This window comes from Eptesicus fuscus, chromosome 13 (genome assembly GCF_027574615.1).
Source record: "Eptesicus fuscus isolate TK198812 chromosome 13, DD_ASM_mEF_20220401, whole genome shotgun sequence".
NCBI lineage: Eukaryota > Metazoa > Chordata > Mammalia > Chiroptera > Vespertilionidae > Eptesicus > Eptesicus fuscus.
Window position 1 is genome coordinate 41,165,531 of NC_072485.1, and position 19,023 is coordinate 41,184,553.

Here is a 19,023-nt window from a genome sequence, read left to right on the forward strand (position 1 = left end):
GCCGGGCCGTTCACAGTGCAGTTGCCTCCCTATCTTTCTGCCACACCAGCAGCCTCATTTCTGACAGCGTCGCTGGACTGTGTGATTCTTTACAACTGTCTCCTCTACTCCTTCAAACTAGGAACAGCAAAACTCCCTCTACCAGCCCACGTCCCCTGTTTCTGTTGTTGCAAATGTGGTTTAAATTTTACACTTCAGGGAGTGTATGTGGAGAAATGTGCTCTCCCTCCCTCCCCCCCGCCCCCCTTTGCGTTTTGGAGCCTCATTCCTTATATTTTTACCCTCATTCTTCAGTTCAGTTGTCTCTTTTGGCCTATATTCCACTTATATTTTACATGTTTCCTAGTTTTATTGGCGGTCATGTTTGCATTTATGTTTTTTGTTTTGTTGCTTTTGGGTAATTTGAGAGAAGGGAGATTCTGACTTTGTTCTGCCATTTAAGAGCAGAAGTACTTAAAATTATTTTTTTGTTAGTACATTGCATATTCATTTAGTTATAAATATTTAAGCTGGATTAAAATTTATAATTATAAACTGTAGAATGTGATATTTTCACTTATTTACCAAATATTTTTTTTTTTTAGTATTTACAATGTGCCAAGTCTGTTACAAGTGCTTTGCAAATATGTATTCATTTAATCCTTATAATAATTCTGTGTAGTAGGTGTTCTTTTTATTCCCATTTAATCGGTAGGAAAATGAAGCACAGTCAGGAAAATTAACTTGGCCAAGGTTACCTAACTAACAGGAAGTAAGAACACTACTTTTCTTCCTGTGACTAGCATTTGTGGTTCTTGGCATCATCTATACCTTATACTAATGAATCCTTGAGAGCCAGAGTCCATCTAAGTCTCATTTCGTCTTTATAGTCCCAGTGCATATTTAGTAGAATACCTGTAATTCAGAAGATAAAGAATGTTGTTGGTGAATTAATATCCTTTATTAGGAGCCAAATAATTGCTTCTCTTGCCAGACTTACATAGCTTCAGTTGTTCATTCTACTTGCCTTGTTTGAGCAAAAAATACTTGTTTTCTCATGTCATCATTTTAAAGCTATTGCCATATTTTCTGTAATAATACCTCTAAAAATAGCCATTGTATTCCAGAAGGAAATTATAAAAGTTTCTTTATAAAAGAGCCTCAGTGTGCTGCTAATATAAGAACTAGTTTCCTTACCCCAGTAGACAAATGATACTGTTTAAATATAACTAAATATTTTTTAGCAACACCGGCTGGGCTATTTTAATTTTCAACTACCAACATTAATCATTATGGTTATTGATATACCATATCGACTACCACCATTAATAATTTGAACATTAGGTGTTCTGCTTATCCTGGTAATGAATTACAGAGTTCAAGAGTCCCCAAGACAACTCTCACTTTGACACCAACTTCAAGTTTGGAGGTCTCCCAAGACCCTCCTCATTTCTGACATGATTTGTAAGATTGGGGGGTCCCCAAAATCACCCTCAGATTTGATCATTTGTAAGAAGGGCTTACGGAACTTATTGAAAGTTTACTTAAGATTATGGCTTATTATAATGAAAGGATATATTTAATCAGCCAAGGGAAGAGGTCTTGCTTAGGTACGATTGACTGCACATTGGCTTGTCTTAGTCTTCAGCTCCTTTAGAGGTGGCCCAACCTCCATTCTCCCCCCAGTCCCTGCCCCCAAATAAATCACATTGTTAGCATAGACTATTGGGCATGGCCTAAGGTCCCAGGTAAACAAAAACACTTTTATCAGGCATGACATTCCAAATATTCCGAGATTAACCTCCCAGAAGCCAAGGGCAAAAGCCTCTCTTTGGGCAAGGTTAATCCTTTTCTGTACCCTTATATACCCTGCTTGTTTTGTGTGTGTGTGTGTTTAAAAAAACACACACACACACATATATACATATATATATATGTATATGAGCCTAATATGAAAATTGTCCCCTCGGGAGTTTGACTGGGAGTCCGATCCCTCGCTATGTTGTGCACTGACCACCAGGGGGAGGCGCAGAATGAAGGAAGGCCCCAGCTGATCGGCCCTGATTGCTGGCCAGGCCTAGGGACCCTACCTGTGCATGAATTTCGTGCACTGGGCCTCTAGTGTCTATGTTTGTGTGTATGTATGTATATGCATATATGTGTGTGTGTGTGTGTGTGTATTGATTTCAGAGAGGAAGGGAGAGAGAGAGAGATAGAAACATTAATGATGAGAATCATTGATTGGCTGCCTCCTGCACACCCCTGACTGGGGATCGAGCCCGCAACCTGAGCATGTGCCCTGACAGGGAATTGAACTGTGACCTCCTGGTTTATAGGTCAACTCTCATCCATTGAGCCACGCCAGCTGCGCTATTCTGAACATTTTTTATAAATGGAATCATATAATATGTGGTCTTTAGATCTGGCTTCCTTCAGATAGCATAGTGTTCTTGAGGTGCATCTATATTGTAGCATGTATCAGTACTTCATTCCTTTTTATGGTTATACTAGAGGCCCAATGCACAAAATTCGTGCAAGAGTAGGCCTTCCTTCCTCCAGCTGCCGGAACTGGCTTCCCTCTGGCACCCGGGACCTGGGCTTCCCTCCGGCCGCTGGCAGGCACCCGGGACCAGGGCTTCCTTAGCAGCCCCAGCTTTGTCTGGGAGGACGTCTGGTCTAATTAGCATATTATGCTTTTATTATTATAGATCATATGAATATGACACATCTTATTTATATGTTCATTATTTGAAGGACATTTGGGTTTATACTTTTTGGGGTATTATGAATAATGTTGCTATGAAGATTCCTTTACAGGTTTTATGTAGACACTAGAGGCCTGGTGCACGAAATTAGTGTACGGGTAGGGTCCCTAGGCCTGGCCAGCAATCAGGGGTGATTGGGGCAGGGGCCTTCCTTCCTTGGCTGCTGGCTGCCGGCCGGGGCCTTCCTTCATTCCATGCTGCCCCCTGGTGGTCAGCACATGTCATAGCGAGCGGTCAAACTCCCAAGGGTACACTTTGCATATTAGCCTTTTATATATATAGACTAGTGGCCTGGTACATGAAATTCGTGCACAGGGGGGCGTGTCCCTCAGCCTGGCCTGAACGCCCTCCAGTCTGGAACTAACCCACAGGGATCGGGCCTAAACCAGCAGTTGGACATCTCCCTCGCAATCCAGGACCGCTGGCTCCTAACCGCTCACCTTCCTGCCTGCCTGATCTCCCCTAACCACTCTGCCTGCCGGCCTGATCGCCCCCAACTGCCCTGCCCTGCCCTGCCGGCCTAATCACCCCCAACTGCCTCCCCCTGCTGGCCATCTTGCCCCCAATTGCCCCCCCTGCCGGCCTGCTTGTCCCCAACTGCCCCCACCTGCTGGCCTGCTCTCCCCTAACCGCCTCTACCTCAGCCCTGCCATCTTGGCTTTGTCCGGAAGGACATCCAGAAGGTCTCCCGGAAGGTCTTCTGGTCTAATTAGCATATTACCCTTTTATTAGTATAGATATGTTTTAAGTGTTCTTGGGTATACAGTAGTTGCCCCTTACCTGTTGTTTTGTTTTCCACGGTTTTAGTTACAGTCAACTGTGGTCTAAAAATACTAAATGGAAAATTTCAGAAATAAACAATTTATGTTTGAAATTGCATGCCATTCTGAGCAATATGTTGAAGTCTTGCACATTCCTGCTCTGTCCCGCCCAGGTCATGAATCATCCCTTTGTCCAGCATATCCACACTGCATGCGCTATCTGTCCATTCGTCACTTAGTCTTCTCAGTTATGAGATAGATTGTCATGGTATCACAGTACTTGCATTTAAATAACCCTTATTTTACTTAATAATGACCCCAAAAAGCAAGAGTAGTAATTCTGGCAGTTTGGTTATGCCAATGAGAAGCCATAAAGTACTTCCTTAAGTGAAAAGTATATATTCACTAGAGGCCCGGTGCACAAATTTGTGCACGGGTGGGGTCCCAAGGGAGGTACGAGGGGGGCCAGGATGTGATTAGCCCTCCAGGTGGGCAGTGGGACGCCCTTGCCGGCCTGGGATCCAGATCCGTCCCACTGATGTTCGCGCCAGTTGTTGGGAGCCACCTGGCGGCCGCTTTTATATCCTTCCTTTTGTGGAGCGTCTAGGGAGGAGAAGCAGCCATGGTGCCCAAGGCTGACTTCCAGGAGGCCGGTGGTGCGTCGGGATGGTGCCAGCGGCGCTGGTCCATCAGTACCTGGCCTGCTCTCCGGAGATTGGATTTGCAGGACTACTGAGGGAGTGAGTGGCTGCTGCCGGGCTGGTGGGCCTCCAGGGTGGTGGGCCTCCAGGGTGGTGGGCCTCCAGGATGCGTCGGTCAGCTGAGTGGTGCTCCCACTGTAGGAGTGCACTAACCACCAGGGGGCAGTTCCTGCGTCGAGCGTCTGCCCCCTGGTGGTCAATGTGCAACATAGCGACTGGTCGACTGGTCATTCCAGTCGTTCGGGCATGGCTTTTATATACATAGACTAGAGGCCCGGTGCACAAATTCGTGCACCAGTGGGGTCCCTCCACCTGGCCTGCGGGATTGAGCTGAAACCGGCTCTCTGACATCCCCCGAGGGGTCCCAGATTGTGAGAGGGCACAGGCCAGGCCAAGGGACCCCACCGGTGCAGAATCAGGGCCAGGGAGGGAGGGACCATGAGAGGGCTCCACGGTGTGTCTGGCACGTCTTGCTCAGTCCCAATCGGCCGGACCCCAGCAGCAAGCTAACCTACCGGTTGGTGCGTCTGCCCCCTGTTGGTCAGTGCACGTCATAGTGAGCAGTTGAGTGGCCTTAGCATATCATTAGCATATTACTCTTTGATTGGTTGAACAGATGATCAGATGACTGGACACTTAGCATATTAGGCTTTTATTATATAGGATAGGAAAAAATAATGTACGTAGGGTTTGGTACTATCAACAGTTTTAGGCATCCACTGGGGGTCTTGAAATGTATTATCTGTACCTAAGGGGGAGGACTACTGTATACCTACAAATAGGATTGCTGGATCATATGGTAACTCTATGTTGAACCACTTAAGGAATTCCCAGACTGTTTTCTAAAGCAGCTGCACCATTTTGCATTCTCTCCAGCACCACATGAGATTTCTAATTTCTCCACATCTTTGCCAACACTTGTTCTTGTCCATCTGTTTAATTATAGCACCCATAAATATCTTAAAAGCGGTTTTATGAGAAACTGATGGTGAATTTTAACAAATACCTTTGTATCTTATATGGAGATTATCAGAAGATTTTTTTTGTTCTGCTCTCTTAATATGGTGAATCATAATTTATTTCCTAATATTGATGATGTTGATTTTGAGTAGTTGTCTTCTTGGGTTTGTTTTCTTTCTTTAGAACAGGAAATTAGTTACTAGACATGAAATTGTTTAATAACAACTAAAAATTCATTTGAGAAATTTAAAATTAGTTTATAGGCATGCTCAGAGTAAGAGTTTGTTCCCATTTTCTTGCAGACTTTACCTGTTTCATTCTTTTAAAAAAAAATTTTTTTTAATTGATTTCAGAGAAGAAGGGAGAGGGAGAAAGAGATAGAAACATCAGTGATGAGAGAGAATCACTGATTGGCTGCCTCCTGCATGCCCCACACTGGAGATCGAGCCCACAATCTGGACATGTGCCCTTGACCACAATCGAACCTTAGACCCTTCAGTCCACGGGCTGACGTTCTATTCACTTAGGAGCCAAACCGGTTAGGGCTTGTCTCATTCTTATTTCAAGATGAGTTACATAAGCTTAAAAGGGTACTAAATAAATAGCTTAAATATTTACTTTTATTTTTTGTAAAATGTTAAAAGTATATCTCCTTCAAAATATAGGTAAATTTTCCGATTTTTTTAATGGTAAAAAATGTAAGCTACTTCATTTTAGTTTCTTTTGCCTGAGTATTTACATTGGATGGGTAGATAACATATTTGATAGTACTAGTCATTATAATTTCTAAGTCCAATTTTAGTTTTTGCTTTTTAAAATTAAATTTATTGGGGTAACATTGGTTTATAATACTGTATGTTTCAGATATACCACTTTATAATACATCATCTGTATATTTCATTGTTTTCTCACCATCCAAATTCTAGTTTCCTTCTGTCACCATATATTTGATCCCCTCTATCCTCTTAATCCTCCCCCACCCTATTCCCTTCTGATAACCACCAAACTGTTATCTGTGTCTATGAGTTTGTTTTGTTTATCTGTTGCTTTTTTATATTCCACATATGAGTGAAATTATATGGTTCTTGTTCTTTTCCATCTGACTTATTTCACTTAGCATATATTCTCAAGATCCATTCATGTTGTCATAAATGCCAGTATTTCATCTTTTTTTAGGCTGAGTAGCCCATTTTATATATGTACCACATCTTTTTGACCCAGACATTGGTTGAAGGACACTTAGGTTGTTTTCATGTCTTGGCTATTATGAATAATGCAACAATGAACATAGAGGTACATATATCTTTATGAATAATGTTTTCAAGTAGATACCCAGAAGAGCCATTGCTGGGTCATATAGTAGCTCTATATTCTTAATTTTTTGAAGAGCCTCCATGCTGTTTTCCATAGAGGTGGTACCAATTTACATTTCTACCAGAGGTGTACAAGGGTTCCCTTTCACCACATCCTCTTCGGCACTTGTTATTTCCTGTCTTGTTGATAATAGCCATTCTAACAGGTGTGAAGCATCTCACTGTGACTTTGAGTTGCATTTCCCTTATAGCTAGTGAAGTTGAGCATCTTTTCATGTATCTGTTGGCCATCTGTATTTCTCCTTGGGAAAAGTATCTGTTCAGGTCCTCTTTTCATGTTATAATTGGATTTTTTAAATGGTTTCAATTGTACGAGTTCTTAATATATTTTGGATATTAGATCCTTATCTGAGGTATGCTTTGCAGACATCTTCCCTTCGATTAGTTGCCTTTTATTTTGTGGATGGTTTCTTTGCTGTGTAGAAGCTTTTTAGTTTGAAGTAGTCTCATTTATTTTTGCTTTTCCTTCCTTTACCTTTGGGGTCAAGTTCACAAAAACCAACTCCTCTGAGAACAAGGTCTGTAAGTTTAGTACCTATGTTTTCTTGTTTTAGTTTTTTTTTTTTTTTAATCTTTATTGTTGAGAGTATTACCGATGTCCCCCATTTTTTCCCCATTGCCCCCCTTTACCCGGTTCCTGCCCCATTCCAGGCCTTCACCACCCTATTGTCTGTGTCCATAGGTAATGCATACATGCATATAAGATCTTTGGTTAAGCTCTTCCCACCTCCCCTCACCTCTTCCCTCTGAAATTCATCAGTCTGTTCCATGTTTCCATGCATCTGATTCTATTTATTCATCAGTTTATTTTGTTCATTAGATTTCTTCTTCATTTATTTTGATTTTTAGATTCAATTGTTGATAGATAGGTACTTATTGCCATTTTATTGTTCATATTTTTTTAATCTTTTTCTCCTTCTCCTTCTCGACCTCCTCTCCCTCCTCCTCTTCCTCTTCCTCCTCCTCCTCCTTCCTCTTCTTAAAGAATACCCTTCAACATTTCTTTCACCACATAGAAGAAGTTGTCATTATTTCTTCAAATCGGTTTTCAATATCTTGATCTTTCTTTTCCTTCTGGCACCCCCATATTGCGAATGTCAGTATGCTTGAAATTGTCTCAGAGGTTCCTTACAGTAACTATCTTCATATTTTTTAATTCTTTTTTTCTTTTTGCTCTTCTGATTGGGTGTTTTTTTACTTCCTCATATTCCAAATTGTTGATTTGATTCTTGGAATCTTCTACTCTACTGTTGATTCCTCCCCTGTAAATTGTTCTTTATTTCAGTTAGTGTATGCTTAATTTCTGACTGGTCCTTTTTCATGCTTTTGACATTCACACTGAGATCCTTGAAAGTCTCACTAAGTCCCTTGAAGCTCTCATTAAGATCCTTGAGTAACCTTCTAACCATTGATTTGAACTCTGTATCCAGTAGTTTGCTTGATTCCATTTCTTTCATTTGTGATATGTTTCTTTGTCTCTGCATTTTGGCTGCTTCTCTATATTTGTTTCTTTGTATTAGGTAGAGCTGTTATGTCTCCTGGAATTGGTAGAGTGGCCTTGTGTAGTAGATGTCCTATAGGGCTCAGCCTCCCCAATCACCTGAGCTGGGCACTCTAGGTGTGCCCCTGTGTGGGCTGTGTACACAGTCTTATTGTAGTTGAACCTTGATTGTTGTTGGTGTCACTGGGAGGAATTGACCTCTAGGCCAATTTGCTGTGAGGGTTAGCATCTGCAATGGAAGAACTGCTGTCCAGGAGACACCCCTATGGAGCAGGACTTGCTTCAGTGGGGCTTTCATGCTCATTGAGTCTTCCCCTTGAGTGTGTCACTTGTGGATGTGTAGAATTGTAATCTGGTATGGTCTGAAGCTGTCCACCAGGTATACTTGCTCTGGAGCCTCACAGGAGGTGCAAAGTCAGCCACTGCCTGGGGCCATCCAACTCCAGCAGGAGCTACAGAGAGATCTGCAGATGGCTGCTACTTGTATTGGGCTAGGAGGTGCCCAGGCAAGGCCCAGCAGTGAAACAAGGCAGGCTGGTGCTAGTGCTGAGTGTTGGGTCTTTTATTGATAGGTTTGGCACACGCTGACACCAGCAGCTGCTTGTTTGAGAGATTTTAGCAAAGTCTGAAGCCTGAGCCAAAATAGGCTATTCACATGGAAAAGCCGCTGCATACAGCTTGGTGGGGCTGCAAATTGGATTCTCGGAATCACCAAGACAGAGCAAACTGTGAGGGCCATGCTGATGGAAACTTAGATATGGCTGCCAGTCAGCTCTGCAGTAGAGGAGATCCTAGCACAGGAACAATGACCCCAGCGAGCATCCCTTTCTGAGAGATAGCCACCCCCAGGTTCCTGCCCGGATTCCAGAAAGTCCAGTTCCTCCCTGTATGTCCCTGGATTCCCCCAAAGCCACCGCCTGGTACCGGAGCTTAGAGGGAGCAGGACTGTGTAAGTTCATGCATGGGCTCTTTAAGAGGAATACCTGGGACTCCAGCAATCTTTGTGTCACTCAGCCACAATCCATGCTGGTTTTTATAGCCCAAAGGTATGGGGACTTCTATTCCTAGTTCTGCAACCCTGGGATGTGGGTCTGGTGTGGAGCTGGGCCCCTTGTTTCTCATAGGAGGCCTTAGAGATATCCCTCCTGATTAAAAAAATGCCACACGTGGGGGTTGGACCATCCCATTCCACACCTCCGCCCCTCCTACCAGTCTCAATGTGCTTTCTTGTTTAATTCTCTAGTTGTAGGACTTCCATTCAGGCGGTTCTGAATGATGATTCTGTATTGTAGTTGTAATTTTGATGTGGTTGTGGGAGGTGGCGAGTACCAAGTACCAGTGTTTACTTATGCTGCCATCTTGGTTCTCCTCTTTTAGGTTTTATATTTAAGCGTTTAATCCATTTTGAGTTAATTTTTGTGTATGGTGTCAGATAGCAATTTAGTTTCATATTTTTGCATGTGGCTTTCCAATTTTCCCAGCACCATTTATTGAAGAGACTTTTCTTGATGATTGTATGTTTTTGACTCCTTTGTTGAAAATAGTTGCCCATATATGTTTGGGTTTATTTCTGGACTCTCAATTCCGTTCCATTGGTCTGTGTGTCTGTTTTTCTGCCAATACTATACTGTTTTGATTATTGTAGCTTTATAGTATAATTTGAAGTCAGGGAGTGTGATATCTTCGGGCTTGCTCTTTTTTCTTCAGGATTGCTTTGGCTCTTTGGGGTCTTTTGTGGTTCCATATAAATTTGAGGATTTTTTTCTATTTCTGTGAAAAATGCCATTGGATTTTGATGGGGGTTGCATTAAATTTATATATTGCTTTAGGTAAAAAGACTCAACTAATGTAAGTAGAATCACAAATGAAAGATGAGAAATTATAGTGGACACCACAGAAATACTGAAGGTTATATAATAATACTATTAGAGGCTAATTGCCACCAAATTCGATTATATAGAATAAATGAACAAATTCTTAGAAATATATAACTTTTGTAGACTGAACCATGAAGAATTGGACAACCTAAATAAAGCAATCAGTAGTTAGGAAAATGCAACATCAATCAAAAACCTTCCAAAAACAAAAGATGGCTTCTCCAGTGAATTCTGCAAAACATTCAAAGAAGACTTGATACCTATTCTTCTCAAATTCTTCCAAAAATTGAAGAAGAGGGCATACTTTCCTAACTTATTTCATGAGGCCAGCATTTTCCTGATTCCAAAACTAGGCAGGACACACACACACAAAGAAAATTACAGGCTAATATCTTTGATGAACATAGATGTTAAAATCCTAAACAAAATATTAGGAAATCGAATACAACAGTCCATTAAAAAGATAATACATTATGACTGTGGCAGGGGGCCAGATATGGCGGGGATCTCCCTTTTCCGCGTCCAGCACGGAAAGAGAGATGAACCGGTTCTGAGTGGAGGCGGCTGGGGATTGAGAAATAAAAGAAAGAAAGAGACAATAGGAGAAAAAAAGCTGGGACCGGGTGGGACCACCATCCTCTCTGATGGAGGGACAGGGACCCAGAGCCGAGGCAGTGTGTTTATTTATACCCCCAAATACCAGGAAGTTTCACCAAAAGTTAGGATCAAAGGAGATTATTTGCATTCTTGAGTAGGCCCTGAGCATTCCTGATGCTTGACTGGATTTACATATCAAAGTCACACTCCCCGACACCTGGGCTGAAATGAAGGCCAAGCTGATAACACTCTTGCCTTTTTGGCAAAGCGTGTTCCCAGGGTGCGGCTCTGCCTGTCGCCCTGAGTTCAGCTGACAATAATTAAAGAAATGCCCATGTGCCTTCCCAGGGAGCCCTCTACACGTGACCAAGTGGGGTGTATTCCAGGGACACGAGGATGGTTCAACATATACCAATCAATCAATGTTGATGCACCACTTTAACAAACTAAAAGATAAAAATCATATGTGGATGCAGAAAAAAAATTTGACAAGATACAACACCCATTTATGATTAAAACACTCAATGAAATGAGTGTAGGAGGAAAGTACCTCAACATTATAAAGGTCATATATGACAAAGCCTCAGCTAATATCATATTCAGTGGTGAAGAATTGAAAGCTTTTACTCTAAGATCAGGAACAAGACAAGATGCCCACTATCCACACTGTTATCCAACGTAGTGCTGGAAGTCCTAGCCTGAGCAGTCAGGCTAGAGAATGAAATATAAGGCATCCAAACTGTTACCATTTGCACATGACATGATTCTATATATAGAAAACAGTTAAGATTTCACCAAAAGACTATTAGAAACAATAAAAATACAATAAAGTTGTAGGATATAAAATCAATATACAAAAATAAGTTGCATATCTATTCACTAACAATGAAAAATCAGAGAAATGAAGTAAATAATCCCATTTATAAGTGCAACAAAAAGGATAAAATATATAGGAATAAACTTAACAAAGGAAGTGAAATACACTGAAAACTGCAAGACGTTGAAAGAAATTGAAGAGGACATAAAGAAATGGAATGATATTTCATGTTCATGGATTGGAATTATTAATGTTGTTAAAATGACCATGTTATCTAAATCCAATTTTAGTAAAATAACATGGGTATCAAAAGGTGTGTGCATATGCTTGTGAGTGTTCATTTATTTATTTAAAAACAAGGACAGTAGCCCCAGCTGGTTTGGCTCAGTAGATAGAGCATCGGCCTGTGGACCAAAGGGTCCCAGGTTCGATTCGGTCAAGGGCATGTATCTCGGTTTCAGGCTCCTCCCTGGTCGGGGCGCATATAGGAGGCAACCAGTCGATGTGTTTTTCTCACGTCGATATTTCTCTCTGTCTTTCCCTCTCTCTTCCACTCTTTCTAAAAATCAGTGGAACAAAAAATAAAAGTAAACATGACACTATTTTCTTCAAACACAATACAGATTTTTAGTAAAACATCAGAAAATATAGAAAGCAAAATGAAAAGAAGAAAGTGAAAGTCTGTAATCCCACTACCCAGACAAAACTTGCATTATTATTTTGATATCTCTCTCTCTCTGTATATATCTATATATATAAAAGCCTAAGCAACGGTTATGACCGGACAACCAGGGGGCAGGTGCACACTGACCACCAGGGGGAAGGCGCTCAATGTAGGAGCTGCCCCCTGGTGGTCAGTGCGCTCCCACAGTCAACCTTCCCCAGCCAGCCAACCTCCCGTGGTCCCTTCCCCCGGCTGCTAATCTCCGGCCAGGCCAAGGGACCCCACCCATGCACAAATTCGTGCACCGGGTCTCTAGTATATATATAAACAGAGACATATAATCCCAAATACCCACAAATGTCCGTGTATCTATATATATATATATATATAAAATACAAGATATATATACAGTGTGTGTGTATATATACACTTATATATATAATATTGTTTATGTGTTTCTTCTTAAGGAGACTATACTGATTGTATTTTAACCTTTTGCACTCGGATGTCGAGTGTGACTCGACACGTTTAGCATTAGTACCAGAAATCGAGAAAAAGCAAGCGAGTGCAAAGGGTTAAAGAGCTATTAAATGCTTTATAATGTGTAGTACCCCATAATGAAAATGTTTTTTTTTTATAGTGGCAAAATACACATAATATAAAATTTATTTCCTTAACCGTTTTTAAGTGTACAGTTTAATGGTATTAAAGACATTCATATTGTTTTGCACCCTTCACCATTCATCTCCAGAACTTTTTATCTTACAAAACTGAAACTCTATGCCTATTAAATAATAACTCCTCTGATACCCCCCTCCAAGCCTTTGGCAACCAGTATTCTATTTTCTGTCTATATGATTTTTCCCTACTCCAAGTAACGCATATAAATCATACAGTGTCTTTTTGGATTAAATTATTTCACTTAGCATACTATCCTCAAGGTTTTCATATTATAGCATTTGTGAGGGTTTCTGTCCTTTTTTTTTTTTAATCCTCACCTTAGGATATGTTCACTGACTTTAGAGAGGAAGGGAGAGAGTGAGAAACATCGATCAGTTGCCTCCCCAATACGCCCCAACTGGGGGTCAGACCTTCAACCCAGGTATGTGCCCTGCCTGGGAATCAAACCTGCAACTTTTTTGTTGTGTACAGGACGACGCTCCAACCAACGGAGCCACCCAATCGGGCAGTTTTCTACCTTTTTAAGGCTAAATAATAGTTATTCACCCAAAACAAATGTAGTAAGATCTTAAATAGTTATATTTCTTAGATAAGAAATGAATAGTCATTTTGGTACATTTAAATAATTTGAATTAAAAGTGGGAATTTTGGCTTATTGCTTTTTTTCTTATTCAATCTCTTTTCTTTATATTTTTTCACTTTTTGCTCTCATATCTCAGCCTTAATGAAGTTCTTTTAAGAGCATACATATCTGGCACACATAGGAAAGTCTTTACTCAGACTATTCAAGGTAAATTGTGCATATTATATATATATATCATTGACTCTACCTTGTCTATGGTTTATAAGGTACACTGTTATTTCGTTACTGTTACCATAGAAGAAAATACTACCGATAATTATTAAAAGATGAACCCCAATGTAATAAATGTTAAAATGTGAAAAGTGTTTGCTGTAGAATCTATGAAATATACGGGTATGGAAAGGGTGCTCCCATCATACCACACATGTAGTAGCCTCGTACTTTGTTTTGTAACCCTTGTAAAAAATTGGTTAGAAGGAAATGATTTGACTATTTTTTCATGATGAGAAGCTGCTCTGAATTTGATTTTAAACTTGTTTTCTATAGTTCCCTCTACATTGGTTAAGTTAGTAAATTTTATTTTAGTGCCTCCTATGCACTAGCCATTCTAATAGCAGTAGCTAACATTTATATAGCATTTATTATGTGCTAGACACTGTTTTGAGCACTTTATATATTTTAATTAACTAAATTTTACATTATCCCTGCAAGGTGGGTATTGTTACTATCCCCATTTTACAAAGAGGAAACTGAGGCACAGAGAAGTCAAGTGACTTGACCAGGTTCATACAGCTAGTAAGTGGTAGAGCTAGGATTTGAATGTAGATTGTCTGACTCCAGAGTCTGTGATGTCAGCAGTATTCCTAGGCACATAGATGAATGAAAACTGTTCCTTTTCTTAACACAGCTTAGCAGGTACAATTTGAGGGTGTGGTGGTAAATTTACATGACATTATTATAATACTTTTGGTAATGAATTTTTATTTGTGTTTTTAGGACATTCAGTCAGAAGAAGGCTGCTATTGAAAGAGAGTATGCACAGGTAAGCTTGGATATGGAGGTCCCCATCCTAGGTATACCTGTTCTTTCTAAGGTACAAGGGCAGATATGTTTGTTGGAGAGAAGCCTTAGTATCCCTGCATTCTCCTTTTCTTCATATTTCTGGCTAACCCCTTTTACACCATTTGAATCTTCATGACTACAAAGAAGGCCATGAATTGAACCTTTTGGATGAAGATAACACTTAAAGTATTTATAAATATAAATAAGAATAATAATTTATTCTCCCATATATATCCAATTCTCTGCAGTTTTATGAAAGGTTAATTGTTATTTTTGTACAATCAGGTATTTTTTCTCAGTAGGTCCTTGTTGATAGAGAATGGTGTGCTTTCAGTGGATGGTATGGCACAGAAAATTTAAGCATTAAAAATTTTTTTTAAATTAGAATCTGACAGCTAAATGTGCCAAGAAAAATTATATTGATATATCATTTTATGGATATGTAAAAATTAATAACTCACCCTTCCTTGGACAAAAACAACTTAACATAATTTGGAAATTTGGCCCTTGTAAGCAATTACTTTCTATGTGAAGTAGAATTCTAAAATTGATCGACCCCACCCCCCAAAAAAATGTGATCCCCCCTTCAAAAAATTAGTATTTATAACAACATTTAAAAATACTGGAGAATATTAGAAGGAAAAATGAATACCCAGGAAATGCTGTACATGCTAACCAATATTGCTACTGCTGCTATTGATAGCCTACATAATAAAAGCCTAATATGCTAAGTGTCTTGTCATCCGTTCAATCAAAGCATAATATGCTAATGATATACTAAGGCTACTCAACTGCTTGCTATGACATGCACTGACCACCAGGGAGCAGATGCTCCGACGGCTGGGTCTGGCTGATCGGGACTGAGCGAGATGGGCCGGACACGCCCTGGAGCCTTCCCGCAGTCCCTCCCTGGCTGGCCAACCTCCTTCGTCCCCCGAGGGGTCCTGGACTGCAAGAGGGCACAGGCTGGGCTGAGGGACTCCTCTCCCCCCCTAGCCCCTCCCCAGTGAATGAATTTAATGTACTGGGCCTCTAGTTATATATAAAGCTGCTGTAGACATTCACATGTTAGTCTTTATTTGGACATATGTTCTTAGGATCTTGAGTGTATACCTAGGATTGGAATTACCAGGTCCTTAGGTAAGTTTATGTTTAACTTTTTAAGAAATGACCAAATTGTTTTTCAAATTGCTGGTACAGTTTTGCATTCTCACCAGCAATGTATGGAGGTTCCAGTTGTTCTATATCCTCATAAATATAGGGCGTCCCCCCCCCAAATGTATACACACACTTTGAATAATTATAAAGGCAGTGTTTTATTAAAATACATTTCATTTTCAAAATTGAGCTATCAGCTGTTAAAGTGTGTATACATTTTTTGGGGACACCATGTACTACCATTGTCTGTCTTTCTAATTATAGCTATTGTTGTGACTGAAATCATTATGAATAGTGCCTCTGTGAACATTCTTGTATGTGTCTTTGGGAGACTATGAATGTTGTCTAATGGGTATATTTCTAAGGAGAGGATTTGCTGTGTCATAAGGTATATGTTCAGCTTTGGAAGATATTATGCAATGGTTTCAAAGTGATTGTTGCAATAACTACCAGCAATGAATGAGAGTTGTAGTTGCTTTAAACCCTTGGTTTTGTCATGTTTTTTTTTTTTTTTTTTTTTTTTTTTTTTAAAAATATATTTTATTGATTTTTTACAGAGAGGAAGAGAGAGGGACAGAAAGCCAGAAACATCGATGAGAGAGAAACATCGATCAGCTGCCTCCTGCACACCCCCCACCGGGGATGTGCCCGCAACCAAGGTACATGCCCTTGACCGGAATCGAACCCGGGACCCCTGAGTCCGCAGGCCGACACTCTATCCACTGAGCCAAACCGGTCTCGGCTTGTCATGTTTTTTATTTTAGCCTGTCTGGTGTAAATTGGGGTAAAGAATTGTGGATTTGATGAGCATTTTCTAGATGACTAATGAAGCTGAGGAACTTTTCATATGTTAATTGGACATTTGGGTGGTTCATTTAGAGAAGAATGAACTTATTGGCCTTTTTCTTATTGATTTATAGTGTTTATATCAGTGATGGGCAACCTTTTGAGGTTGGTGTGTCAAACTTCGCCAAAAAACTGAGCATAACTTGGGTAGTGTGTCACTTTGAGGAAAAAACTAACTCCAAGACTCTAGTCGCAAATGTTTCATCCTCAGGAGCAGCAAATGTTTCATCCTCAGCATGCGGCCGCGTGTCATCAGAAATGTCTACGCGTGTCGGTGCTGACACGCGTGTCATAGGTTCACCATCACTGGTTTATATGTTCTGCATTTGAATCCTTTGTCAGATGTACAGGAGTGGGCAAAAGTAGGTTTACTGTTGTGAGTACACGAAACACAATTTATTCTTTTTTTTTCTTTATTGATTAAGGTATTATATGTGTCCTTATCCCCCCATTGCCTCTCCCCTCCCCGCCCCTGCTCGTGCGCTCACCCCCCTAGTGTCTGTGTCTATTGGTTATGCTTATGCATGCATACAAGTCCTTTGATTGATCTCTTACCCTTCCCACCCCCTTCCCCTGACTTCCCTCTGAGGTTTGACGGTCTGATCGATGCTTCTCTGTCTCTGGATCTGTTTTTGTTCATCAGTTTATGTTGTTCATTATATCTCACAAATGAGTGACATCACATGACATTTATCTTTCTCTGACTGGCTTATTTCGCTTAGCATAATGCTCTCCAGGTCCATCCATGCTGTTGCAAATGGTAGCAGTTTCTTCCTTTTTATAGCAGCGTAGTATTCCATTGTGTAGATGTACCACAGTTTTCTAATCCACTCATCTGCTGATGGGCACTTAGGCTGTTTCCAAATCTTAGCTATTGTAAATTGTGCTGCTATGAACATAGGAGTACATATACCCTTTCTGATTGGTGTTTCTAGTTTCTTGGGATATATTCCTAGCAGTGGGATCACTGGGTCAAATGGGAGTTCCATTTTTAGTTTTTTTGAGGAAACTTCATACTGTTTTCCACAGTGGCTGCACCAGTCTGCATTCCCACCAGCAGTGCATGAGGGCTCCTTTTTCTCCACATCCTCGCCAGCACTTGTCATTTGTTGATTTGTTGTTGATAGCCATTCTGACAGGTGTGAGATGGTACCTCATTGTTGTTTTCATTTGCATCTCTCGGATGATTAGTGACTTTGAGCATGGTTTCATATGTCTCTTGGCCTTTTGTATGTCCTCTTTCAAAAAGTGTCTATTTAGGCCCTTTGCCCATTTTTTGACTGGGTTGTTTATCTTCCTTTTGTTAATTTGTATGAGTTCCCTGTAAATTTTGGACATTAAATCCTTATCGGATATAACATTGGCAAATATGTTCTCCCATGCAGTGGGCTTTCTTGTTGTTTTATTGATGGTTTCTTTTGCTGTGCAGAAGCTTTTTATTTTGATATAGTCCCATTTGTTTATTTTCTCTTTAGTTTCCATTGCCCTAGGAGCTGTATTGGTGAAGATACTGCTTCGGCATATGTCTGAGATTTTGCTGCCTGTGGGTTCCTCTAAGATTTTTATGGTTTCCAGTCTTACATTTAAGTCCTTTATCCATTTTGAGTTTATTTTTGTGTATGGTGTAAGTAGGTGATCTAGTGTCATTTTTTTTTTTTTTTGCATGTATCTGTCTAGTTTTCCCAACACCATTTATTGAAGAGACTATCTTGACTCCATTGTATGCTCTTGCCTCTTTTGTCAAATATTAATTGAGCATAGTAGTTTGGGCTGATTTCTGGGTTCTCTGTCCTATTCCATTGGTCTAGGACAGAGAACCCAGAAATTGGCCCAAACTAGGCAGTTTTGAGAACAGTGGCTACAATTTATTCTTGTATTATTATTTATTAGTATTAGAACTGTAAACCTAATTTTGCCTACCTTGTATGTATTATAGATATCTCTTCAATCTCATGAAGAAATGTTATGTTTTGTGGTTTGTTTTTTATCCGTTTCTTTTGATGAAAACAAGTTCTTAATTTTAATGAAATCTAACTTATTTTTTATAGTCAGTGTTTTTTAAGTCCTATCTATATATATGAAAGGCTAAGTGTCCATCTGACTGGTAGCTGTGGCGCGCACTGACCACCAGGGGGTAGACGCTCAACGTAGGAGCTGCCATGATGAACACTGACCATTTAAAAATAAATGGCACCACAGACCTTGCGCCGACAAACCAATACTTGGCTTCCCCCAAGTGGGACACAGGCCCCGCCACCACCCTGGAGCGACAGCCCACCAAATCACAGCCAGAGCTTCTGAGACCCAATGGCGCAAAATGCGGCCAACAGCCCAGCCCGGAAACAGTGGCTGTGGGCGCCGGGTAATGGCATCACATAGCAACACCCGGCTTCCTCTTCCTAGTGACTAGCCTCCTTGGAGTTTCTTCAGCCCAGGAACAGGACTTGCTTTATAGCCAGGTGCAAACATTTTACACTTTAACCGAATGTCTGTGAAGCATTTTCCTGTGCCTCTTCTCATTTGATCCTCACAAAAGTCCTGGAGTAGGTAGATACGAGACTTGGTGGAATTCTATTTTCTTTTCACTAGCCGGAAAATGGAGATTTAGAAAGTTTAGAAACTTGACCCGACTGAAAAGAAGTAAGAAATGGTGGACCTTGAGAATGAATTCAGGTTTTCTCACTGCGTAGAATATAGT

General features: G+C 40.5%; 1 protein-coding gene across 1 annotated transcript in view; it reads left to right on the forward strand.

Annotated features, from left to right (window-relative positions):
- Nucleotides 1-19,023, forward strand: part of FCHSD2 (FCH and double SH3 domains 2) — a 201,083-nt gene that overhangs the window by 22,576 nt on the left and 159,484 nt on the right. The window contains exon 3 of the mRNA XM_054724870.1: nt 14,256-14,301. Within this exon, the coding sequence (XP_054580845.1) occupies nt 14,256-14,301 (46 nt within the window). The remainder of the gene's footprint in view (nt 1-14,255; nt 14,302-19,023) is intronic.